The 26276-nt window shown below is 39.8% G+C and overlaps 1 protein-coding gene across 4 annotated transcripts in view; it reads right to left on the bottom strand.

Moving 5' to 3' along the window:
• Positions 1–20: 20 nt before the first annotated feature.
• dock8 (dedicator of cytokinesis 8) overlaps positions 21–26276 on the bottom strand; it is a 59737-nt gene continuing 33481 nt past the window's right edge. For all 4 annotated transcript variants that reach the window (XM_028578726.1, XM_028578728.1, XM_028578727.1 and 1 more), the window contains 28 exons: positions 25825–25989; positions 25510–25685; positions 24937–25029; positions 23479–23574; positions 22706–22855; positions 22323–22436; positions 21944–22099; positions 21362–21501; positions 20894–21057; positions 19851–20002; positions 18034–18216; positions 17713–17839; positions 17207–17294; positions 16963–17059; positions 16237–16371; positions 15826–15978; positions 12914–13072; positions 12726–12826; positions 10724–10916; positions 9977–10120; positions 9033–9164; positions 8483–8617; positions 7737–7823; positions 7049–7285; positions 6806–6949; positions 5589–5695; positions 2430–2600; positions 21–1464 (listed from right to left, as the gene is read on the bottom strand). In XM_028578726.1, the coding sequence (XP_028434527.1) occupies positions 1413–1464; positions 2430–2600; positions 5589–5695; positions 6806–6949; positions 7049–7285; positions 7737–7823; positions 8483–8617; positions 9033–9164; positions 9977–10120; positions 10724–10916; positions 12726–12826; positions 12914–13072; positions 15826–15978; positions 16237–16371; positions 16963–17059; positions 17207–17294; positions 17713–17839; positions 18034–18216; positions 19851–20002; positions 20894–21057; positions 21362–21501; positions 21944–22099; positions 22323–22436; positions 22706–22855; positions 23479–23574; positions 24937–25029; positions 25510–25685; positions 25825–25989 (3851 nt within the window). In that variant the 3' untranslated portion in view covers positions 21–1412. The remainder of the gene's footprint in view (positions 1465–2429; positions 2601–5588; positions 5696–6805; positions 6950–7048; positions 7286–7736; positions 7824–8482; positions 8618–9032; positions 9165–9976; positions 10121–10723; positions 10917–12725; positions 12827–12913; positions 13073–15825; positions 15979–16236; positions 16372–16962; positions 17060–17206; positions 17295–17712; positions 17840–18033; positions 18217–19850; positions 20003–20893; positions 21058–21361; positions 21502–21943; positions 22100–22322; positions 22437–22705; positions 22856–23478; positions 23575–24936; positions 25030–25509; positions 25686–25824; positions 25990–26276) is intronic.

Here is a 26276-nt window from a genome sequence, read left to right as displayed (position 1 = left end):
AAACACACTAAACACAGTGATGACAAATGTGTATATATTAAGTTTTATTCACTTGCTTCAACATCATTTTATGCATGACAAGTAGGCCTACAAATTCCACATTTAATTAAATGGACAAATGCTGTCTCCAGTGATTGAATGACATATGGAGTATACATATAATTTACATTGCAAAGCACAGCTGTGTGAAATGACTTTTAGAAATGTTGCCTTTCTAGTTAAGTATTTCAGTTCCTAAGTAAATAAGGTAGGAATTAAATTTGGCACTGTGTGTATCGTAGGACATAGACTATCAGGTACTACTGGAACATACACTGATATTGTTACAGTACACTCCCTGTATCACTGAATCCTGCCTACTGAATAATATTTCCAATTAATATCATTATTGCTATTATTTATCTAAAAATTCATTTCCATAAAATAAAATGCAAAATAGTTTTTCATATCTTTGTAAACATCTTTGTAACTGTCTGATGTAATACCTATACTATATAAAAAAATGTGGATTTAGAGATTAGCTGTGTGTAATTTAGAGCCTCAGATAAGTCTATCTGCCTCCTGTGTTATTACATCAGATAACTCTCAATAAGTTAACACTTCCATTAGCCAGGTGCGGTATGCCCAACAGTATTAAGACAAAGAATGGCCTTAGGAGCTCACACAGGAAATTGTGTCCATTTTTCCAGTGCATAAATCCATCCATACTCTTGCTGCTCTAACTGGCACATTTCATGCATAGACGCCTGGAGTGGAATTTCAGAGGCCTTTTAGCACATAACAGAATCATTTATCATCACGGAGTACAAAGTGACTTCAGTATGGCACCAAAATATTCTACTCCAAACATTATCTAAATAAACACACATCCATTCACACATTTATATACACATACACACAGGGCACGAGCATAATTGGCACACATACAGGCCCTGGGCCAGCAACGACCTTTAAAGAGGAATTCTAGTCTGCCTCTTTACCAACCCAGAGGAAATGTTTGCAGCATTATTAGGACTTGCAGTTATCTATTAAAAAAAGGAGGAATCAACAGAGCCAAAGCATCTGAAGATTTTACAGTGAAATGCTCAATAAGCTACACTTTGTTTGAGATTCCCACTTCCATATTTTTATGTGCTAACTCTCCTCTCGCCTCCTGTAACAAACAACCATGACATTATAAAAGTGGATGTAGAGTAGCCATTAATAAACACTGCTGGACTGTTGGGAAACTGTCCTTCATTGTGGACACAATGTACTGCTCCAGTGCAGAGGAGTGCAAGGGTATCAACAGCAGTTCCTTTCCTTGTTTTTTCTTCTCTTTCATCTTATCTTCTCTCTTTTTTCCTCTCTTGGTTGTGTGACAGCCTCCCCTTCCTCTCTGTAGCGCTCTCTCTCAGGCGAGCCGTGGCATCTCAGGAGTTTTCCTCTTGAGCTTTGCGGAAACTTAGACGTTTGAAGGAATCCCTGTGAGACGGAGAGGAAAATTGGATGAGGGAAGATGGGTAAAAGACAGAAACACAAGATAAGGAATGATGATGAGGAGGAGGAATGGTCAAGTTAAATGTTTCCATGAGCAAGGCATACATATACGATTATTTTGTATCAATTACTCACTCTTCACAGCCTGCAATGCCATACAGTATTTGAAAGGCAGACTTAGCTCACCCATTAGCTACCCAGGTGTCCAGGCATTTTACATGGTCATACATGAGAGGATTTAGTGTAGATATTAAGGTCATTGCAACTTGGATTATTCTTTTTTATTAGAACTAGGCCAATAAATCAACAGGCTATTATATTGGCCGATACTAGCTTATTGCAGATTTATCTTTGTATATACCAATATGCGTTGATATACTGTTGGCATCCCTTTAACTCTTTAAATATCAATATTGGCATTAATCTTATATATTTTTTTTAACACTTTAATATTATTTTCCTGGTGTTGATATCAGTCCTCTCCCAAGTTAATTCTATCAATAATATGCATCTGATTTTGGAACCTCTCTTCACATTTCAGAGGCTGGGGAATCAATGGAAAAATCTAAATTTGAGGAAGAAGTATCCCTTTTGAAGTACATGCTCGTCCCACAGAGATGGAAATACATTGCTGCAAGATGAATCAAGATTACTATGTTCAATCATAAAAGCCCTTAGAGAGCAATCAGTCTTTACTAACACATGGGTGCAATGTGGCCGTGGCATTTGGTTCAACACTCAATCTGTGTACTGTGGCTCTGGTTCAGCTATCAATATTTGTAGAGGTGACACGGACAGTGTGAATGGATATCTGCTCAATTCCATTTGTTCTCACTTTCCTTTGGGTTCAGCAATCGCACACAGTGATGAAAAGATCAATAATATATGTTTTTTTTTCACTGTCTCTTGTCAAAACAGTATTGGCTGTTTGACTTGGTGGGTCTGTTTACCTGTTCTCCAGTCGAGGCCTGATGATGGGTTTATAGAGCTCAGGGATCTTCCTCTCCAGCATGGGCCTCAGGCTCTCTCTCAGGCGGTTGTAGTTCTTCTTCAGCTCCTGCTGGTACTCTTTCTGGTCCAATGTGATCAGGTGCTTATTCTTCTCAACTGCCTCACCACACCTACAGGACAGAGAGCAGAGTAGGATAGAATCATTCGTCATTTTATAATTTATTTTTCTTAAATGACATTGCATAAGATGGGGAAAAAAAATAAATAAAAATTGTTGAATGTACTCCTTGACCTTTTTAATGGAATAACTCAAACTTAAAAGTAGCAACAATGATTCTATTACTATGCAAACATACTAATATATATAATACACACACACACACACACACACACACACACACACACACACACACACACACACACACACACACACACACACACACACACACACACACACACACACACACACACACACACACACACACACACACACACACACACACACACACACACCATATGTTTCATGCAAACAACGTCTTGTAACTATTTGACATAAATTGGACTCCTTTGCATGCCAGAGCTCTAAATGTGAGTTAACAATGTACTTGACTGGAAGGAACTCCTATATTAGATCTTTCTAAGTACCTCAACTAGAATGTGAGCTGAACTGTGACTGACCCTCAAGGCTGTTTCAAAACACAGTTAAAAAGGGCAGCAGAGGTAAATCTCCAAATCACAAATGACCAACAAATAAAAATGCTATTCTCCCTTATGCCTTATGGTAAAGGGGAGCACCACAAGATCCATCTGAGCACAACTAAGAGCAGAGGGTAGGTATGGGGTCTCTCCGCAGTCCTCTATCGTGACATATATAATGGCCAACATACAGAGCAGTCTGCAGGAAATAAGAGAGACTGGGATGATTGCAAACACATGTCTGAGTTTATCTCTTAGCTTTTAAAGAGGGGATGGAAACAACAATGTTGTGTAAATACGCAGGGTAATGAGCATTAAGGACAATTTACAAGAGTCAAGGATTTCCCAAGCCATAAAAACATTTACTTATATGTAGCTATTTATCTATCTGACTGCTTGGTTTAACATTTTAAAATGAATTATCTTGATGTATCTACAATATTTAATATAAATATATAAAATCTTTATTTTTACTAAATACAAGTGTTGTCTTTAGTATACGGATGGCTCTTCCTGTATTTGCAACATCACTCAGGTTTTCTTTGTCTGTAATCCAAATTTGGGGGGAGGTGGGATTGGACAGCAGCAACACCACAGTTTATGACAGGCTGAGGCATCAGTCAATCAAGGAAACAAGGAAACAACCCCTCCAACATTCATCTCTTCAGGCCATAATCTCCACGACTTCTAGAAATGCCATCAATGCACAAGTTCGAGCAAGTGACATTAGCTTTTGAAACCCATTTTGCAGGCAAATGTACTGACTTTTATTTTTCAAGAGAGAAGTACAGTAGAGGATTTTCCTCTTGACTTTAATACAGTTTTTCTTGAAGGGGTGCTGGTTGCTGCATAGTTGTTGTTTTTTTGCTTTGCTTTTACATTTGTTTGTGCTTTTTATTTTAGAAAATGTTATCTCAATTTATCACTTGAATTATGTCCTTTTTATACCTGAATAAAAAAGAAAAAATAAAAAAAACATTTGTTAGGACTCCAAACTCCAATTTTCCAAATTGTGTTTTAACAATCAAACAGAATTTCTTAATAGCGATTTGCTTTAAAGCTTATCTGCCCCTGAACTAGTGCTGGGTGATCCATTTTTTTGGAATCGTATCATGACAACATAAAATTGTGTCATAGTTTAAACAAAATGTAGTTGTCGAAATTAATGATTCCAGACTAATCATAATTAAAAGTCAACAAAATAAGTGATTAGGTTTCAATTTCACATGTGATTAGAGATGTATATAATATCATGCATAAAAGGAGAACACAGTTCATTGAACAGAACATAAAATTTGCAAAAATGTTGCATACATTTGCAATATACATAACTATCAAAAGATATTCTTACTATTGTGATGTTGCTGCAGCTATATCATGTGGACCTACCCTGAACATTACAGTGCATCTGTTAACATTAATGATTAAGCAGTAATGAGTTGCACAGCAGGTGAAATGTTTGAGTGTGAGGCCTAATGTCTAAGAGAGACATACTGTATGGAAGAGATATTTAATTCTGTGTGGAATTCCGTGACCAACTTTAGTGGATTTTTTAGAACGCCACTGGAACATTGGCATACAAAGGGTCCAGCGCCAGCTTGCCTGGATTTAGGATAGAAAATAAACCTTTACAAAATGACAGTAAATATTTGCCAACCTGCTTGTAGCAATCAAGGCAGCTGGAATTTGACATGAGGGTTAGAAAATGAAAACCATCTTTTGGAGGCAAACTGCAAATGCACACACATACGAACACATTCGGCACACGCCTGCGCAAAAAAGACGTCTCCTGCACAAATCATCATATTCTCAGACACATTGCTGTGGGTAGGGTGGTTTTAAATTATGTTCTGAATATTCAAAATGTAATGAAACTCTTGGGAACAATAAACCTTTGCAATTCTAGAAGAAAAAGTGTTCTCCGTGATATTATGAGGAAAAATATTTTCCACTGTCATATGGGAAATGAAAAAAATATCCCCTGTCACAATTGGTTATATTATTCCACCCCCCTCCTACTGTACTTGTTTGGTTTCTCTAACTACCATCTGGTATGCACTTTAGTGCCGATTATCACTTCCATCTCTGTATCTTGAATGACACTCTGCCTAAATAGCAAGATATCAGTCTCCATCAGTCACAGTTGTCTACAGTTCTCTTTATCTTCCTACGCTGACACTGGCAATGATGTATACATCCTGGAGAAGACTTTCACTCATTCAAGTCATGTCTCACAAAGATACAGAATTTTCAACTCAGAAATCCCTTTCTAAGAATAGTTCTATACTTCCACCTACTGAGCCAGTGCCAGCCTCTGGTAACAATAAGGGGAAGCAGAAATTAAATATTTGGTCACCATGAAATTTCTTGTTTTTTGGATTTCTCTGGTATTTTTCCTCACTTTTGCATGACTTTAGTGCAGTGTGTAGTCACTAGGTGGTGTTTCTTTGATCGTATCTTACCTCATTATAAACTCTTTGAAACACAAGCGCAGTTTATTGTGGTGACGGAAGAGCTTCGGGTCCGCTGGGATCTCATTCAGGAAGACCTGGGCTACCTCCAGTGGGCCCTAATAACAGAGGACGGGAAAGGGGGAGAGGGACAAAAACAAAGAGACAGAGTTAGAGAGACAAAAGGAGAAAGCAAAAACAAAGTGGAGGAAGGAAAGAGAGGAAGTGTTTGAGAGTGTATGAACAAAGGAGGGATGAGAATGCTCCTCATTCAGACAGAGGGAAATGACTTCCTAACTGAATGCCTAATGCATGCCTGTGATGCTGAACTAGAACATGAGGAAGATTTCACATCACAGAAGGAGCTATGATTAGCCTCCTGCATGGCTAATGTCACCGCTAACCCTGCATACACCCACCAGTTGGCTCCCATTTTCCCGGTATGAGATCTTGTTATCCTTACTTATATTCATCATAAAACCACAGCACGCTCGCACAGCCCCTGTATCACGACAGGCACTGTTAAACGGCTCTGATTAGCATCATAAACGCATTGGGCCTGGGCCTCAGTCCTTGGTCTGAGCTGCGGACCCACACACAGAAACCCAGCCTCCTGTGCTGATTACAGTCAAGAGCTATATGTTTACGGAGCTGCTGAGCATTAGCGTTATATATACAACCATCAGGTCGAAGCGAGGGACCTGTCAGATTAGACGCTGGAAGATAAAGCATAGGGGGAGGGAGTGGAGACACTGTAGCTAGCTTCATCATTACTCCAACATTCACCAGGCTGGCAGGACCTGGAAGCTATCAGATCAAAGAGACCTCCGGTTCAGCATGCCGTGCAGCAGGGACATGAAAGGAAAGAAGGGCCATGAATTGACGTTTTAACTAAATCAGGGGAAAAGCAAAGGAAGGATTAGGGTTGTGGATGGGGTGAAGGCTTTGATGATCACTGTCATGTCTCCCACCTGCACTCTGTGACTACAATGGAAACTGTCAATGTGATAAGATAAATAGAGGTAAATTATTCTGGTTTATTTTCCCCTGCACATTAAGAAGGAACACTCAGGGGACAAAAGGGCTATGTATGATACAAAGAGCAATCATTTTGGGAGAACCGCCATCATTCGGTTAAGCACGAAGTAAGTGATCATTTCAGCTTAAAGAGGAGCAGACAGACGGTAGTGTAAAATAGAAGCGGTGCCTTCACAAAAAAATGCTTGTACCTGGTTAACGGTGGCTCCCACAGAGCCTTGTAGCAGCATCTGCAACATTTTAGCATCAGGCTGTTCTCTATGTGTGGCAACTGCTAGCTCTCTAGTCTTCTTCTGCATGTCCTCTATGGCCACCTCAATAGGAGTCAGGTCAAACTGGAAACAAGAGAGGTAATATTGTACAAATTCATTGCTGCAATCACCAAAATGTCTTAAAAACTGCTAGATGTTCTACACCACGAATTTGACACTTACCTCCTCTTTCTGGATGACGTTGATGCGAGTCTTGACGTAGGGGAAGGCATGCATGGTGGTGAGGATGGTCTTCCTCTTGTACTGCTCGTAGAGTTCCCCCCGCGGCCGCCCGCTCTTGGTGAAGGGCGTGGTGTACATGAAGCGCCTCAGGTTGAAGTTCTTCTCAAAGTTTGTCAGCCGGTCTTTCATCTCATAGTCATCGAAGAAGGGCTCCACATAAGTGATCTGGATATATGCCTGGAGAGGTGTGGTAGTTTACTGTTCACTGGCAGTTTTTCAATATATGCCACAAAGCAAGACAAAAATGAACATACCCCTTGCACACAGTCAGTTTATTTTTGTATTACATGTGTTTGTTTCTGCGTACATCTAAATGTGTGCATGTCAACTTTAAGAAATACAGTAAATTACACTGCACCTGTATTTAAGATGATACATTACCTGTCTAGGCATTTGTTGAATATGCTTCTGCTTTATACCTACTACTAAACATACTCTTAACAGTAACGTGGTTTTGTGTTTAATAAAAAAAATAACCAGAATTTACTACTTTCTTATTCATCAAATGTTATTAGTATTATAACATTACTCTTTGGTAATACAAAGTTTGCTAAATTTAAACAGAGGGATCATTAATATTGTTGTAACATGTAGGGGCAATCAGTGGTGTGATACTACAGTCACCTACCTTGCTGGGGTTGAGTTGTTTTCTGTCCACTGGTGTAGAGTCCTTGATCATCACCAATGCGTCTCCAAAACACTGACTGTAGAAGTTCTGGGAGTGGGGGAAATTGTGTGGTTAGTATATAGTATTGTTCATAATATAGTCTGTCATGAGTTTAATGCAAATATCAAACATATGTCTTTGGTTAATTTCTGCCTTTCTGCACACATAAAAAGTAAACAATTAAGTATTTTCTATTCTATTGCCATGTAAAGCTTTTCATTTAAGAATAAAATATTACTCAAAAGCATTAAATAACTTGATTCATTGACTTATTTGATTAAGGTGAGGCTGAAATTTCTGTATACTTCATAATATTATTTCTCCTTTAAAGGCATGAATGCCCAATTTTCTCAGCTTTTCTAAAAACTTACTAAAAACAGATGGAGGACTGTACATCTTGCCTTCAGTCATTCTGTTCAACTCAAAGTCTCTCAGTCATTATCAGATTCTACCAGTACAGCCAGGCACCACCTTTTCACTCCACCTCAATTACACACACACACACACACACACACACACACACACACACACACACACACACACACACACACACACACACACACACACACACACACACACACACACACACACACACACACACACACACACACACACACACACACACACACACACACACACACACACACACACACACACACACACACACACACACACACACACACACACACACACACACACACACACACCTCCAGCCTGTGTGATATCTCAGGCAGATGTGTGATTGCTGGCTCCTTGTAAATGAATTCCCGTTCGTCCAGGTCGCCGAACTTGGCCCCATAAAAACCAACCCGGAAATAGGTTCCAAACATCCTCTTATGACCCTGGAGGGCAACAAAGACAAGATTTGATATCACTCTCTAATTGGTATTACATCAGTAACATATTCTTTCTCATTATGTTAATAGCTTTTTTTGGGGTCTTTATTGTAAAGAACACTTTCAAGAGTTTAGTTTAAAAATGTATATGCCTGTAAACCATCTGGAAAAATAATCTTATTGTTGAGACAACAATAATGTTAATTGTCCTTTTCAAGGATGTTAGTTATCCAAAATCATACTAAAGGAACAGTAGATTATATTATATATGTCTTATAAGAAATACTGAATAAGGAAATCCTTTTCCATTCTGTAAAATATATTTCTACATGATCTATTATGGTATCTTACTAGTTCTCTAATTTCTACTTTAACCTTATTTGAATAAATAAAACAGCCCCAACAGTGCCATAGTTATTACCTTCTGAATGATGTTATTAAAGGCTCTCTGTAGTTTTTCATGAGTGGATGCCAGTTTCCTGAAATCTCTGTGAGCCTCTAGGACTGGTATGATGATCTTGTAGACCTCATTCACTGCCTCGTAGAGACCACCCTGACGAGACAGCAATCACTGCTGGTTAGTATGACCACATACAGTATATAAAGAGGAAATATTTGCATTTAACACAAAAAATATAAAAACAAATGTTCTATGGGTAGAGGTCTTTCAGGAAGTTTATGTGGTTAGTCACGTCACATGAGGGGGGTGTGGTGTTGTTGATCTGATTAAACCCAGCCATTGCAGGTGTGTGGGAGATTCATTGAGGGATTTATTCAGGAAGAAAAGAGGAGAAACTGGAGGCTTCAAACGGGAAGACACACGAGAGCTGCAAACCACATGTTGAAAGAAAGACACTATTTGAAAGACTGTTTTCTTTTCCCCACAACACAACTTTTTTGTAAATACACCTTTTAAAACCTGAACTACAATACGGAGAGTGGGCTCGCGGAGTCCCGACGCCGTGGTCACCGAAGCCAGCCGCCATCCCTCGACACGCAAACTGAAACAGCGGCTGGGTGAGTCAGTTTAACACAGCACAACCCCTCTTAGGTAGGAAAGTATACACTCATCCAGGCAAGCACAGGTCTCATTTTCACTTTGAATTCATCACTCAGGGAGAGGAGACCAATACCATTAATGTTACAAGCTAGGTTAGCCTTTAGTAGCTGGGTTTCTTTGTCCTACGTTACACTGCTAAGCCAACCTGGGCTCGTACGAGCCCAGGTTGGCTTAGCAGTGTAACATATGGCATGACTACCCTAATATTTATGATTAACGACTCAATGCTAACACTAGCTAAGTTACCATCCACTTGTCAATTGAATTATCATACACACACACACACATATCATATATTGTCTTACATTGCTGAAAAGCTCAGCAGCCTGCTCGAGCAATCCCACCAGGCCGCTCTCTGTGAAGTAGCGTCCTGAACACACTCCGTCCTCGTCCGGGGACAGGATGTCATCTGACACCGCCGACTCCTCCAGCACATTGGGGGAGATGTTCTTAGGAGAAAAACAGTTAGCTAATCAATCAATTAGCCCTCTTAATCAAATAATCAATCACATGGCTGACTTTAAAAGGAGATGTCCTACAATGGGAAATAGAACTAATTTGATGACCATTCAATCAATGACTTGCTGACTGCTGCGGGTTAGAGTGTCCTGTACCAAAAGTGTGTGACACAGCTCATTGACAACACCATCATCACAGTTACTGCTATAACTGTTTGTTTTCAGTTCAGGGGAACAGTCTGTTCACATGTTCCCAAAGGAGCACATTTGCATTTTTTCCCCCCTTCAACTTCAAAGGCGTTGTGTTAAGCAGTGCTACCAGGGGACCATATTTATATGTTGACGTTATGAGTGTACAGCTCCCCCCTCTGGACACACACAGCCAAATTTGGAAAGAATCTGTGGGGAGATGTGTGATATGGTTTGTTGTGCAGGGAAGGGTTTGCATCCGTTCAGCAAAACAACCAACAGTCACAACAATGATTCTGAATGCTTATTTTGTGTGGCTGTAACTGTTCCTTTTTTTCAGCGTAGACATGTTTTTTATGATTATTTCCTCCTTGTTAATTTTGTGTGTATATCTGTGTTCTGTACCTGGAAGGTGACGCTGCCAACAGGCAGGTACTTGTGATCTTCCAGCATGCTGAGATACTCGGCCACCAGGGCAGCAGCGTGGACCAGACACATAGCCGACTCAGTGTAACACTTCCTGTTGTTGTGCTTCTCTGCCATGTTCTGCAGCCAAGTCAGACGGAGGTCAGGAGACGTCTGGTAGCCCTTTGCTATCCTGAGGCGGGGAGGAGAAAGAGGGTATGGTTGCTGTTTTTTTACCTTCTATTCTTCCCTTTATTTAACCAGGTAAAGGTCTCATTGAAATTAACATCTATTTTTGAAGACAGACTTGGCCAAGAAGGCAGCATAGAAACAGACAATACATACTGTACAACATACATGAGAGACTTAGAACACAGTCAAACTGCACAATAACCATCCAAATAAAATTGAAACACGTTTGTCTGTATGCAAGTGCTACAGTGATGATGTATTGGTGACTACATTTATGTCGATGTGTTTTGGCATAGGCAGAGAGAAAAAGACAATAGTCTCAACTACAACAAAAGCTTAATGTAATTGTAATGTCAATAAAACATAAATGCACATTAACAATCATGAGTAAACACACTGTGTATGGACAACACAAAAAAGGAGGTCAGCAATATTCTTAACTACAAACGGAAGTAGGTGAGTAAAAACGAATAACAAGAATTTTTAAACATTCAGCTTCCACTTTCACTTTTTGATATAAACAGTTCTTCAAATAGCCCATTTTAGAATTTATGATTGTCTGTTGCACTCCATATGATATGTCATATAATTCATGATGTCACCCTCAACAGTTCATTCCTACAGGATAGGAATAAATTAGGGCAAAAATCTAATCTAATTGCGATTTTTCTGCCAGATATTGTGATTATGATTCAATTTGCAATAATTATTTTTTTATGTTCAATATTCACTGTGCAACAGATAAAACATGTCATGGAACATTAAAACATGAGACACCATCAAAACGGCTCTATATGCCTATGCAAGGATGAGAACATAGATATGAATTGCCAGCAATAAGTGTTTTTCTTTTAATAAGCATGGAACATCTGTGATATGCAAAATTATTCCAGCATTTATCTTATGAAAAAACAGTAAATGTTACACCAAACATTCAACTAAATATTGCACATTCAATTAATCGCGGTCTTCACGATTACCTAATCGCGATTTCGATTTTAAAACGATTAATTGTTCAGCCCTAGAATAAATATATGTCGACATATAAAGAGTGAATATCTCAAAACAAAATGTGTGCATGAGAGTGAGTGTGGCAGCCATGAAAGTATTTGGGTTGTTTAGTGTTTTTATGGGCATCAAAAAATATGGAAAATGTGTTCCTGTTCATGGAATGCATGAATAATAATTAGCCTAACAGCATGGGAATAAATCTAAAACACTCTGAATGAATTTATTTATAAAGCAGGCGAGTTAATTCAAGCATCTGGAGACCAAATGTATTGTGCATCAATGACCTGTGTGTTCGGGAGCTTGGAGGTGAACGTCGGGGTGAGTCTAGGTAAGTGTCTAAAGCTAACCGGTCATTCTGTGCAGCCGTCAAACACTCACCAGATGACTGGGACCAAAACCCAAACGGAAAGGTGCATGATAAATGACATATGTAGGTGACATTAGAGCATGTTGTGGTAAATTGCCTAAATCAATATACAGCACATGTATGCTCTCTTTGTCCCACTGTTTCCCCTCCGTGCTCTCTCTCACAAACACACACACACTTGTACACACACTGTTTGCATTTGCATATACACAAAGCCAGATCAGAAGACTAAACTGCTACCACATGGTTACCATAGTGAAGGCACCAAATAGAGACAAAACAGCCCAGACCACAAAGAAATAGGAACCAGCAGTACAACATAGAGAGAAGCCACAGGGTGATGAGAGAAAGAGAGAAGAGAGCAGAGAGTAAGACACTGAAAACAGAGAGACAAAGAGACAGCCTTTCACAGATGATGATGGGGTTTCTCACCTGTACATAAGGTCCATGAGCATCTCAGGATCTTCCTGGAACTCCCTCATCTTCACCGTGTCTGACAAAATACTGTTAAGGTTTCTTAGAAGCTCATCCACCTGAAAATACACACAAACACAAGAGGCAGGCATGAGGCTACAATCCGATCAAAAATATCAGCAATGTGGTACAGTAGTATGTTATACCTGCGAGGGCAGCTGAGTGTTCTGCATCTCAGTGTCCTCCTCTGCGTAGGCCAGGATGGTGCGCAGTGAGCATCGTAAGTATTCCTCCTGGAAGTCTGAGGACTTGCCCACCAACGAGGCCAGAGACATGGTGACCTGCATCTTCACTCTTGAGAAGTTCTGACAAATACAGCGGGGACCACAGGGGGTGTTAAACCTTTTGCAGTGTTTATCCTACGATAAAAGTGTACATTTTTTTATGTGAATCTGAAGCCTAGCAAGGCTGAATTGTATTTGAATATGGATTTCCGCAGACTCCCAAATTAAAATTGCTTTTGACGCCTCCCCTGAAAGCTCTAGAATTTTTATAATATATATATATATATATATATAAAAAGATAGAAAAACACATCTGCATACTTCACTGTATGGAACAAGATTTCCAAATCTTTTCAAAGTCATGCAATACGGTGTCTTTGGAAACACTTTGCTTTTGCCATGCTCAATTTAATTATCACCATTTGACAGCACACAAAATAAGAAAGCTGCAACAGATATTATGCAACTGAAAAAGGATAAAAAAAAGCAATATTAACATTGCTAAACTGTATTGCTGTTCTCTCTGTTTGTTTGTTCCTTGCCCCCTCCATTTCCATGTCTCTCCATCCTTCACACTACCTGTCCAAGATAACAGGCCTGACAAACACCCCTCCATCCTCTGCAGCGAGGACTATGTGCATGTGTGAGAGGGAGTGTGCTCGTGTACGTGGTAAGTCCCATCTATCTCCAGCATGACCAGCTAAGCGGGAAATGATCTCCCATTAGCAGAGACATAATCACCCATGGATCATCTCTACGGCCCCATTCTGTTCAACTGAGCATGGAGCCAGAGCCTAACCACCCATCACTGCCCTCTAACTGTGTGTGTGTGTGTGTGTGTGTGTGTGTGTGTGTGTGTGTGTGTGTGTGTGTGTGTGTGTGTGTGTGTGTGTGTGTGTGTGTGTGTGTGTGTTAGAGCTTAAAGGAACACGCCGACTTATTGGGACTTTAGCTTATTCACCGTAACCCCCAGAGTAAGACAAGTCCATACATACCCTTCTCATCTCTGTGCGTGATGTAGGCTGTCTGACGGCTCCAGCGTTAGCTTACCCTAGCACAGATCCTGCAGGTGAATGGTTCCAGTAATCCTACTGCTCCAAATTGTGACAAAAGTGAACATGTTCCTATTTACATGTTGTGATTTGTAGAGTCACAGCGTGTACAAAAAACAACGTAACATGAGACACAGCCATCTTCTAACCGTAAACAAGCCGGGAACTATATTCTCAGACCGGCTTGCTGCGAGCATATCACTCCGCCAAAGTACTATATTCTTTCGCCTAAGAATATAGTTCCTGGTTTGTTTAGGGATAGAAGACGGCTGTGTCTCATGTTACGTTGTTTTTTGTACACGCTGTGACTCTACAAATCACAACATGTAAATAGGAACATGTTGGCGTTATTTTGTCACTTATTCGGAGCAGTAGGATTGCTGGAACCATTCACCTGCATGTTCTGTGCTGGCCTGATGCCGCTGGAGCCGTCAGACAGCCTTACAGCGCGCACGGAGATGAGAAGGGTATGTATCGACTTATCTAACTTCTGGGGGTTACGGTGAATAAGCTAAATTCCCAATAAGTCGGCGTGTTTCTTTAAGTCAAAACACAACCCTCTGTGTCTTTCTCTCTCCTTTTCTTTCTCATATGCCCCTTTTCCGCTAGCTTTCTTTACAATCGTTTCATAACTGGACAATATTTAACCACAGGTATCTGCTTTTAGTGATTTGTTCCATTTCTTGGGAAAAAAAGCCTGGTATTTTCTTTATTACAACAATCTAAAAGGAGAGTAAAATATGGACAGAGGAAAAAAGTGTTTGTGACAGACAGATGAAGGGATGAAAACAAACAAAGGAAGAACTGGAGGGTAAGTTCGTTATGAATGAGTCATATGGCTGCTACACTAATTCAGATCACAGCTCCCTCTGTATACACCATATAAACAAACATAGGCTATGACACGCAGATGGGAAATACTCTTTAAACTGTAGATCTGTGTGTGTATGCACATTTCATTAAAGTGTACAGACTGTAAACACAGGAAATATCTAGCAGAGAATAACTAGCAGAGAAAATGAAAGAAGATACCTTCCTTCCTTCAGATAGGTCTTTTTTATTTCCCTCCATTCACCTCTGGCAAACACACTCCTCTATCTCTATTGTGAATTCCTCCTTTCCACCCCTTTCACACTTTCTCCCTGCTTTTAAAGCACATTCACACATAGTATGTACTGACACACACACACACACACACACACACACACACACACACACACACACACACACACACACACACACACACACACACACACACACACACACACACACACACACACACACACACACACACACACACACACACACACACACACACACACACACACACACACACACACACAGAGGTCTGGCTGTCATTAGTTAAAGAGGGGTAGGAACATGGGAAGGCAGACAGTGACATATCTCTCTGCTCTCTACTCAGAGACACATCCTTCAGCAAAAACTTTCTGCGGCACGCTCAAAATAGACACGGAAAAGACATTAAAGCCGAGCGGGAGAGGAAAAGTGGAGAAGATAGGCTAAGATGTGTGTGACTCCCCGCTTCTATGTGTGTTGATGAGAACATGTATCATATGCAATTCTGAACTCATATGTGCACTTAAATAAAATTTGATCTGACGTAAATGCAATTTCTTCTGCAAGCTCAGCTCAAATAAGGTTTTATCTGACAGGAAGGTAACACACGAGTGACATTTGCTTTGTGTGCTTTAATGTGTGTGTGTGTGCATCCTTACAACCCACTGGAAAATATACACAGGACTTTTGTGTGTGTGTCCTTACACTGGCATTGCTGTAGCTGTATCTCATGATGAGGTAAAGGGTGGCACAGGCCTGGCTCCTGTTCTCATCGACAGGGCTGCTGCAGTACTGAAGCACCTTCTGGCACAGGTCTGCACACTGCTCTGCCTCCTCCTCAAACAACAGGTCCCCAAACTGCACACACATACAGAGAAATGAAACCAGGTATACACAGACACATGCACGCATATATACATAAATAATTATGGCTTGTATCAGCAGTCTGCCACCCCAACAAGCAAAAATGAACATTAAACTTAGACACGGATAGTGTTTCAGGTAAACACACCAACACAAACACCTCCTCTTGAATTCACACACACACACACACACACACACACACACACACACACACACACACACACACACACACACACACACACACAAAAGTACCTTGACAACAAGAGCTCTGAGTGTGCTGAAGGTGTGAGAGAGGAAAGTGGTACTCTGGTTGCAGGTGAGAGAGTGAAGTAACACCTTTAATACCCCACCAACCATGCTGTCCTTACACTCAGCCAGTGGCACTGCCTGAACAGGAGAAATGAAAAAAATTACCTAATCATATGAGACAAACACCTGGGGTTACACTGGGAAGCACAAGTGAACTTCACAACAGAGGTTCAATATTCAGTCTCACCAGATATGTTTCAAGCTAAGACTGAAAGACTGTCCCACATGTGTGCTCAACTCACTTGTTATGGTTGTTATGTCATTCACAGCGATTTAAAACACTTACTTTTGCATGCAACCTGTTTTTTTTACTGTTTTATGGTCATTCACTAAAGTGACACCACACTCTGGTTTGGACAGTCTTAATGTTTTCAAGCCGTTCTCAAGAAAACTGATCAGGGTTTACTCAAATACCTAATCAAGAACTTTGTTGGTATTTCAATTATGCATACAAATTAACAGATTTTTAATAGGGCTAGCTGATGAAAGATAATCTCTTGTTGACTATCGGATCCCTGTGCAAATGCAAAATATTGAGAAAACCATACAATATAGGGCAATCTAATACCAAATGCCAAATTGCCAATGGACTCCCTTTACATTTTTCATGTGTTTATTTTATGTAGATAGTGTACAGTGTTGAGATAGTGCAGGTTAAAGTGTTCTGACCTGTACAATGGTTTCCAGAAGGTCCAGCACTATAAGGTTAGTCTCTGTGGCTAAGTTTCCACTGATCAGAGCCTCTTGGTCTAACTCTGCTTTAGTCCTGATGGAACATGGTAAGAGTAAAACAGATGTTAAGAGAGGAAAGGAAAGCCCCAAAAGAAAGACAGGCAGAGAAACAGACAGACACTGAGAAATCAAGAGGGGAAATTTTGAAAATTGGACAGCAGACATGCAAGTTATAACCTACTTATCCTGTCTATCATTGGTCTGTCTCCACTGAGTGAGGTCTTTCCTCCATCGTAAGTTCTCTCTCTGACCAATAGTCCTATCCATTCCTGTTAGGGATTGAAAAGCAGCTAATCATTTCAAGAAAACAGATGGATAGAAAATGAACATGCATATTTACTTGAATACAGATTATATACTAAACTGTATCTTAGGAAACAATGAATTAACATTGTTTTATGGCAAAATGTGTATTGCTGTGCAACAATTAAATTAGATGAGTTGTGTTGAGTTTAGAGCTGTATTTTATTTTTACAATAATCAAACATTTACTTGGTCTCCTTATACACCAGGGTACATACATATTTGAAATGCTGCTTAAAAAATAGCAGACATAAGTGTTCAAAACTCCTGACTAACATGCTAACCTAAGCATAGACTGTGTGACATGAAATTGGTTGAAGTTGGTTGGTTTGACAGAAAAGAAATTCCAATAAGTATTCCTTATAGTGCAAGGAGATAAATTACCTCCAACTCTTTTCATCATCTCCCCGCGGGCTCCCATTCCTCTCAGCAGGGCTTCCTCCAGCTGCAGCTTGGCCTGCTGAGATTTCTGTAGGGCCTGAGTGCTCACTTTGTCACCGCTCTGCTTACCCTATGAACACATATTCACCAGGTATAAAAAAGTACATACAGTTTTAATATTTTGTAGTAGATACTTATCCTTAAGTTCTGTATGATAAATAAATACATGCCATCCCGGATGCAAAGTTTCCATCTGTATTTATATAAACATAAAATGTATTTAAATGACTGCTGCAAAATGAGTCGATAGATGAGCAAACTGACCCCATACTCAAAGCAGGACACACAGATAGTGAGGAGCTCCAGCAGCTTGTTGAGCAGCGAGGGAGGCATTTCTACAGTCCAGCGCTGAATCAGACTCCTATCTGCGTTCTTCATCACCCACAGGAAACACACCAACAGGTGGCGACTGGTGTCTGCTGCCAGGGTGGCTACAGATTTACCTTGCTAGGAAGAGGAGAGGAGAGAGACAGACATAGTATGATACAGTATAATGTAGCGCTCACTGAAGACAAAGAGCACCTGCACTTACTCAGAAACATACACACAAACGTCCATACATGCATCTGCTGTATGGGCACCCAGATCGAGAAATGACCTACCACAAAATAAATAAAAGTGATGCAACGGGATTCCACTGTGTTCAGAGGTTAAAAAAATAATAATTCTTTAAATGATATTTAAAGCTTCAGTGCGTAGTTTCGGTCGTCCCCATGAGGAATTCTATGTAATGACGACAACACTGTCGGAGCGTCCACATGATACAGCCTTCCGTGAGTGCGCCCACGCCTCCACCCCTCCTCCACGGAGTTGCTAGTATGCAAGGTGGGCACGGAGGATTAAAAAAAACATGATGGACTCTTCAGAAGAGGTAATTATCTTCACTCGAATTTCTTCTGAACACAGCCATACTGAGAAATACAGAGAGTTGTGTGGAGCTGATAGTCTTAATTAACAACGCATTTGGCAATGGCTTGAATGTAACGGACGTTCATTAATATCAAAAAGTTACGCACTAAAGCTTTAATGTATACTGTATATTATCGCATAACCGATCAGTCAGGGAAATGCTTTGATCCAAAATGCTTGCAGCACAACAAATTCATATATTTCTATAATACTGTAGCTGACCCTCACTAAGAAACACATCCATAACACTGTCAGTGGTGGTCTCCTGCTCTACCCGTTGAATCATACATATCATACAGTGTATAACAAGTGTATCAAACAAACAGTATATCACTCACAAGCTTCTCTTAACCACAAACATGGCTGGAAACTTCTTTCCACACTGGCTTTAGTGAAGTTCTTTTCCCCTTCTTATTAGGCGTTAAATCTACTGCAGATTAATTTTTACCTTCATTCGTGTGATGATGAATCGCTACTATAGAGGGCTACTGCTGCTTCACTGTGTGGCAGCTTTGATAAATGTAGCTATTAACCTCCTAGTGCTCTCGGTGTCCCACCTAAAACCTGGTTTCCAGGTCTCTGTTACGCAGCAGAACTGAGTGAAGCTCACCAGAACCAACGTCAAATATTTGTAGCACATGATCAAAACATCACTTGTTTATTTGAAAATATGCTCCATGTGAAAACACATTTCTGTTGCTAACACTGTTTGAAGGGAAACTGCCTGAAAATGTGGAACAAGCGCCATGTTTGGATTGGTGATGGATACCAGCCTGATGGCTCAGTTGTGTGAAAATCAGTTTTTCCACAACAGTATTTCATGTTAACAACATACAAGGGACTGATTCATCTCTTGGAAAGAAGCAGAGAAAGAGAGAGAGAATGGCAGCGTTTAGTTTTAGTGCCTGTGTTGTTGCTGTAGCTACACTTGATGGATGTGTTTGTCAGGGAGGACGGCCCTTTTCACTTATGATGGCAATGCCTTCCCATAAACCATCTCCCGCAGTGTGTGTGTGTGGCTCTGACAGCTAATCAATCTACCTTAGTGCAGCTCACCTGTGTGGGAGGCAGAATACTCACATACAATCTTTTGAACTTTGAAAAATAATAAAAAAAAAGCATACTACAATCAGTTCTCTTATCAACGTTAAGAAATTATTTCAGCATTTTACCATGGATGCCATGGAAACGAGAACATTCCGTCCCAGCGTGTTGAAGGGGTTCCCTGCAATCGCCATGGCAACAGACTGATTGATGGGTGGGACATTTTCAAGGTCATCCTCAGGTACGCCCGTCTTGTTTTTCCCGCCGCGCGTATCAGAAACTACGGAGACAAACACGGATCAGATTAGAAGAGAGGACTGGAGCTTACATGATTAAATTAGAGCGAATTAGACTTAGGAATTAAGCACTACTACATACTACACAATATGTAACAAAGATATATAGTTAAGAAACTGGTAGATGAAATAAAACTAGATTAAAATCACAAAATAGTGGGTATGATACATTGATAATTATAGGAAACTGATAAACTGAGTTCTTCAGTATGGGGGAAAGGTCCAATTGCACTGTTTTTATAGTGTAAATACAACAGGCTTTTCTAAGAGGCAACAAGTAGACTGTATCACCAACTCTTAAGGGCGGGTGAGATTGTGCATAACTATGCACACAATATTGTGGTCTTTGGGGTGGCAGTAGCTCAGTCCGTATGGATTTGGGTTGGGAATCGGAGGGTCCCCGTACGGACCGAAGTACGGAGTGTGGACTGGTAGCTGAAGAGATGCCAGTTCATCTCTTGGGCACTGCCAAGGTGCCCTTGAGCAAGGCACCCCCCAGCCTGTCCAGCAGTCGCAGCCTACTCACTCTGAAATCTCTCCATTGGCATGTAAAAGGACCTGAGCATGTGTGTGTGTATTTCAGGCCTGTGTGTGATGTGTAATAACAATAGAGTGTAAATTGTAATTTACACTCTGTTGTTAATTTATTAATAAAAAATATAAATTATTAAATTATTATTATGGTTGCAAAATGCAATGTTTGTGTGTGTGTGTTAATCTACCATGGATAATTTGAGTCTATGTGTACTGTATGTTTCTATGCAAAAAATGACAAGACATTGACTTTATAGATCAACAAGGACTTCAAGTGCATGTAATTGACGGAGCATGTATGCAATCTATGTCTCAGAGCGCTTGTGTGTATGTGTATATACCAGTGAAGTCCAGATAGTTGGTGGAGTCAATGATAATCCCCACCAGAGAGAGGTAGAGAGCAGCCACCTTGACTCTGACCTCAGGTTTAATACAGCGATGGTCGAGATCATGGGAACACAGCAGGCTGTAGATGGCATTGATGGCCTTTCTCTGGACCTTTCCCCTGCGAACACACATAACAGCTTTATTGATTCCCCCAATGACATTACAAGTATACAGGATTCAAGTACTTACAGAGGTTATACACATCTTTTGGGATATTTGGTTGTCGTTTCATTTATTAGAATGTGTCCATATATCAAAGCAATTATTCAGAATATGTGTGAGCAAATATGCACATTTGTAAGTCTGAGATTTTCTTTCATTTGTGCCATGAAAGGAAATGGATATAACTTTGGATAGGATAGCTTTGTAATAACAAGGTAATAAGGAGATAACAACTTAAAAAGGGGTCTATCTTTGCATACCCCTCTGACTCCATGTCTAGGGCGGCACTGAGCTCTGTAAGCAGCAGACCGGTGAGGTAGTGCTTCTGCTTGAATTCCTGAGAAAGCTCAAACAGCCCCAAGATCCTCTGCTGCTCCTGGAAACTACATGAGCTGGAACTCTGAATGTAGCGATGAAATGAAGGAGTGACACAATGAGAGGCACAGGAACAGAATAAGGGTAAGATTAATTTAATGCAAAGGTACTTTTCAAACAGCTCTTTTTAAAATGATCTAATCTCATCTACTCTATCTAATGACTCCCCAAACTCCACTTTTTAATTATCCTTAGCACTTCTTGTATTTGTATTTTCCTAGATGTTTTCTCTTAAATGGCAAGTGTAAAACCATACAGCACCAAACATTTACACTGCTCACATATTGCAGTTGTGATGATACTCCTTATCTAAACCAAGGGGTCTAAGGATAGAGACAAAGGGTTTCCTTTAGGGCTGTATAAATTAACTTGACTTGCTACGAATGTCACTATATCAGATTGTTGTATTTACTGGCAATGATGAAACACCTGAATGCCTGCAAGTTTTGACTGACAAGTGGGCAGACCTGTGAGGAGATAGATGGACATGGTGAGGCAGGAGCAGAGGCAGGGCTGCTGAAGAAGAGGCTCAGGTTGAGGTAGTGCTCGTGACTGCACAGGATTCGCAGGAACTCCAGACGCATGCTGATCAATGTTGGCATTGATACTGACTTAGCTGACATCTACAAGGGAAATAGAGCAACAATAAAAAAATAAAAAAATAAATCAATCAATCAATCAATCAATACATGATAATACTTAAAAACATAATACAAAAAAAAAAAAAAATCTTGGAAACAGTTTCATCTTTTTTCAGAATCAAAACTAAAATAGTTCCCATTGACTGAATTAATGTATTTTAAGACACATACTGGTAGTTTTTGTTTGTAATTATTGTTAAACTACCTGGTTGCAGTAGTTTTTCACCAGCTGAAAAACAAATCCTCGGTCCATGAGAGACAGCAGGTCGTAGAGGAAGAAGGCCAGGCTGATGTTGACTTTCTCTGCTTGCTCTACTTCCTAAAAAAAACAACAATCCACAAAGAGCAATCAGTAAGCCGCACTCTTGCCAAGCATCTAGCTGTGAAAGCTGAGCTTTCGATAGCACAGAGGCAAATATAATTAGCACTTTTAACTCCCTGTTTGGTGAACACTAACATGTAAACTGAATGTGAAACTGCCTCTAACCAACCCAGGAGAACAGAAGGTACACAAGCGCCTTGAAGAGTTTTGTCATTTTAATTTAATTTAAAATTGTTTATTGTCGTCATCATCATCATCTTCCCTACCTTTTGTTGTTTGACAAGGATGGTCGCAATCTCAGCTGTAACCACAGAGACAATGGTGGTGATGTCATCTTTAAATCGGTCAGAGAAGTGGTTTCTCCGAGGGACACTGTGCTTTTTGAGATGAGACACATGCTGAGCCATGCTTTTCACCTGTTTGAGCAATTACACATCAGCACACACAAACGTTACAAATGTGAATCATCAGATGTAAACAAATCGAGGGAAAGCCATTGAAATCCATGTTAATTGAAAGCAAAAGTGATGAATGTGCATGTAAATCAATAATTTGTCAAGTAACCTGACAGATGAAAAGCTGATTGGACAAAAACGGTGATCTGATAATAAATGAGCAGTGTTTCATTATTTATCATCACCTTCTATCCTCATTTTTCATTCAAATTAAAAGGGAGCCTTTTATTAATTTTAGTGAGCATCCTCTCGTGAAGTTATTGAAGGAAGAGAGATAAATATGTGAGATGAAGTGAAGGGATGGGAGTGAATGTGAGTGATGATACACTTCCAAAACTCCAAAAGAGTGATCAATTGTGAAGCGGCTTGATAAATTACAGACTACAGTGATTTCAAAATGCCCTTTTGTCCACCACATAATAAAATCATCATTTATCTTTTATGGTGTGTGGCCATGAGGTCATGTATTTTTTTGTTAACTTAATCCATTTATCATTAACACCCTAAGCAGTCCTTACTTTTTGTCTTGAGCTAAGTGTAAATCAAAGAACCACACTGTAAATTCACAGAAAAAGCACACTGACCAGCAGCTCAAAGAAGAACCAGGCATATTTGTATGCATTCTCTCTGCAGACCCCGGTGCTGACGACCATCTGCAGGGCCAACTCCTCATGAAACTGCTGCAAGAGAGAAAATACTGTGGTGAAAAACAAGTCTCCCTTTGGTAGCTAATAAAATAAAGCATATTTTCTTTAATAGAGCATCTGCAAGTATTCCACTGAATATCAATATGAATTTATTTTGTAATACTGGCTGAGCCAAGACTTATTTTGCGCAATTGGAAGAATGCAAATAAGCCACAAATCACGGAATGGATTAAACTTATGACAGAGACTGCTTCATTTGAATACTATATAGTGTCAGTGTTGAATAGCTAGATTGAACAATGGCAAAGGGAAATTTAGCCAGGTATGGGATCACTTCCTCTTATATATTAAAGGCCTACTGCAATAAAAAGGAAATTATAGAGTTGATTAAATTACAAGAGGTGCTGTTTTAAGGGTAAATGTTTTTGACTGCCTTTCTTACTGGGGTTTAGTTGTTATGGGTTTTTTCTTTTTTGTGTGTGTTGTTCTTGGATGGATCTTTTTATTTTATTGTAAAATGAATATTGTATGAAGACTATCTGATTGAATGTGTATTGAAAGATGTTAATAAATACTTAACTGACAAAAAAAAAAGAAATGCTGGCTGAGCTTTGAACAGGAAAAAAACCACAATACTGAGTTCTCAATGTCACACTCCCACCCTGTGGTAACCAGAGGGAACTGGTGGCGGAAAGCTCTTTGTATTAAACTGTGCAGTGCAGGATGTCTAAAGTCGGAGTACTGTTAAATGCATGCATAATCTAAAACCGTAAGAAGTAAAATTCTTCTAATAAAAAGACTAATTTCTTTCTAATGTCCTTCAATGATTACTAATATAAATTAAACATAACCAGGTATGCTACTGATATATCATCATTTCATTCAATTATGTCTAGGTTAATGTTGTGTGTCCACATATGAATATAAACAGAAATTGTTTAAGCAATACAGGTTAAATCCATCATAAAATAGAACATATTATCATATTATTCTACAACCACAAAATACTTAATTAGAAGAAATATACTGATGAACTTCTCAAACATCTAGTATTAAGTTTGCAACCAGTTCTCTGCTACAACTCTGCTATAGCACAGACATTTTATGCTTTATTAGTAGCTACATTAGAGGATAAACTCACTAAGAGTGAGACTGATGCCAAATGTCATGGCATTCTTTGCCTCCATCTCCTGTTCAGTTTATCATATTGGGATACCTCACTGTGCATCACTGCTAAAATATTATGAATGAGTCTTAGTTGGATATGTGTAAAATACATCAATTATTTTCTAATAATTTCTAATTAATATGCAAATGTCTATAAAAAAGGTACTCAAAACTTTAATCAGGAACCTGCGGCATAATATCTCACATACCATGATGGGAGCTTTTTACCTTTCTGTTGGATGGCCTGGTGCTTCCTGTAGCGTTCTGGTAGTTGTTTAAATCCACAATGGTGGACATGCGGCTGCCTGGGTTATTGTGGCCCTGGAGACAGAAACACACAGGTTCCATCACATTGAACGTGATGGATGCATTCATTAGAGTGGGCGTCTAGTGGCCTATTAGAATACCTAATGTACTGTGGGGATGAGTAGCAAATGACTGTGTAGCAAATGTGTATGTGTAAGCATGCTGGGATATGTACATACTGTGGGTGTGTTTGTGTGTGTGTGTGTGTGTGTGTGTGTGTGTGTGTGTGTGATGTATATAACCACACATTAGCCTGGTGAAATATGGAATTTCAGCAAAGATTTGGGAAACTTTTGCAAAGGTGTATATGACACACTTTTTTAAAATCAATGCCAATTTCCCTAAGTGTACATGGATATTATGTAGCAGTCTCTTTCAACTTCATAAACAGAATTATTTATGCGACACTTTTTTTAAATTCAATGCAAATGAAGATTTTGTAAGGTGGGGTGACTGCTCTCACAGAGAGATTTTGCTTGGGGAAACCCTCTGTACCTTGGCAGAGAGGATGTTATTGACCTCAGCATCATCAGCAGAGGTGGGTGGAGCAGGGATGTCAGGGTTGCTGCTGCTGCGGATTCTGGATTGGAGAAGCATAGAGCCGACTGCGGATGCTGTAGCCCGACCCATGGTGCTGTAACGGCTCTCTGCCGATGGTATACTACTTGAATCTGAACACAGGTCCATGAACACACAAACAAGACCAATTCTTAATTCATAAAATAGTCCACGCAAATACAATCAAAGGAAAAATGACAATCAGAAGGAAAAGTAAGCAAATTCATACTTCATAAAATATTGTTTGAGTACCTGCATTCTGCATGTCTCGAGGGGGATCAGGCAGACGAAACACCCAGTAAAGGTAGGTCGCCAAGAGGCTGTTTCTACCCTGCTGGTCCCTGATCAGCTCCTGACTGTTATGAAGACTGTTGACAATAGACACCACTGATTCGAAGGCTATCTGAGCCAGGTTGGCTGTAGGACACAGACATAAACATGCAAGCAAAAATGTTAGAGCTATAATGTCAACTACCGAATGAAATAGAATATTATCATGACAAATAAAATGCTATCATTCCTTGGTCTGAATTACATTTAGCTGTGTATTATAAACAGTCAATTAGTGCTAAAATGAATAGTTGATTACTCTAGTAGCTAATCAACAGAAAACTTAAATTAGAGGAGACTTTTAACAGTTAATTTTCTCGCTCTCAATCATTCACATTTTCAATCTGCAAATTTGTACCACAGTGGTGTGTAAT

Source organism: Perca flavescens, chromosome 5, assembly GCF_004354835.1.
Source record: "Perca flavescens isolate YP-PL-M2 chromosome 5, PFLA_1.0, whole genome shotgun sequence".
NCBI lineage: Eukaryota > Metazoa > Chordata > Actinopteri > Perciformes > Percidae > Perca > Perca flavescens.
Note: the sequence above shows the minus strand (reverse complement) of the source record. Positions and strands in the feature narration are given on the sequence as shown.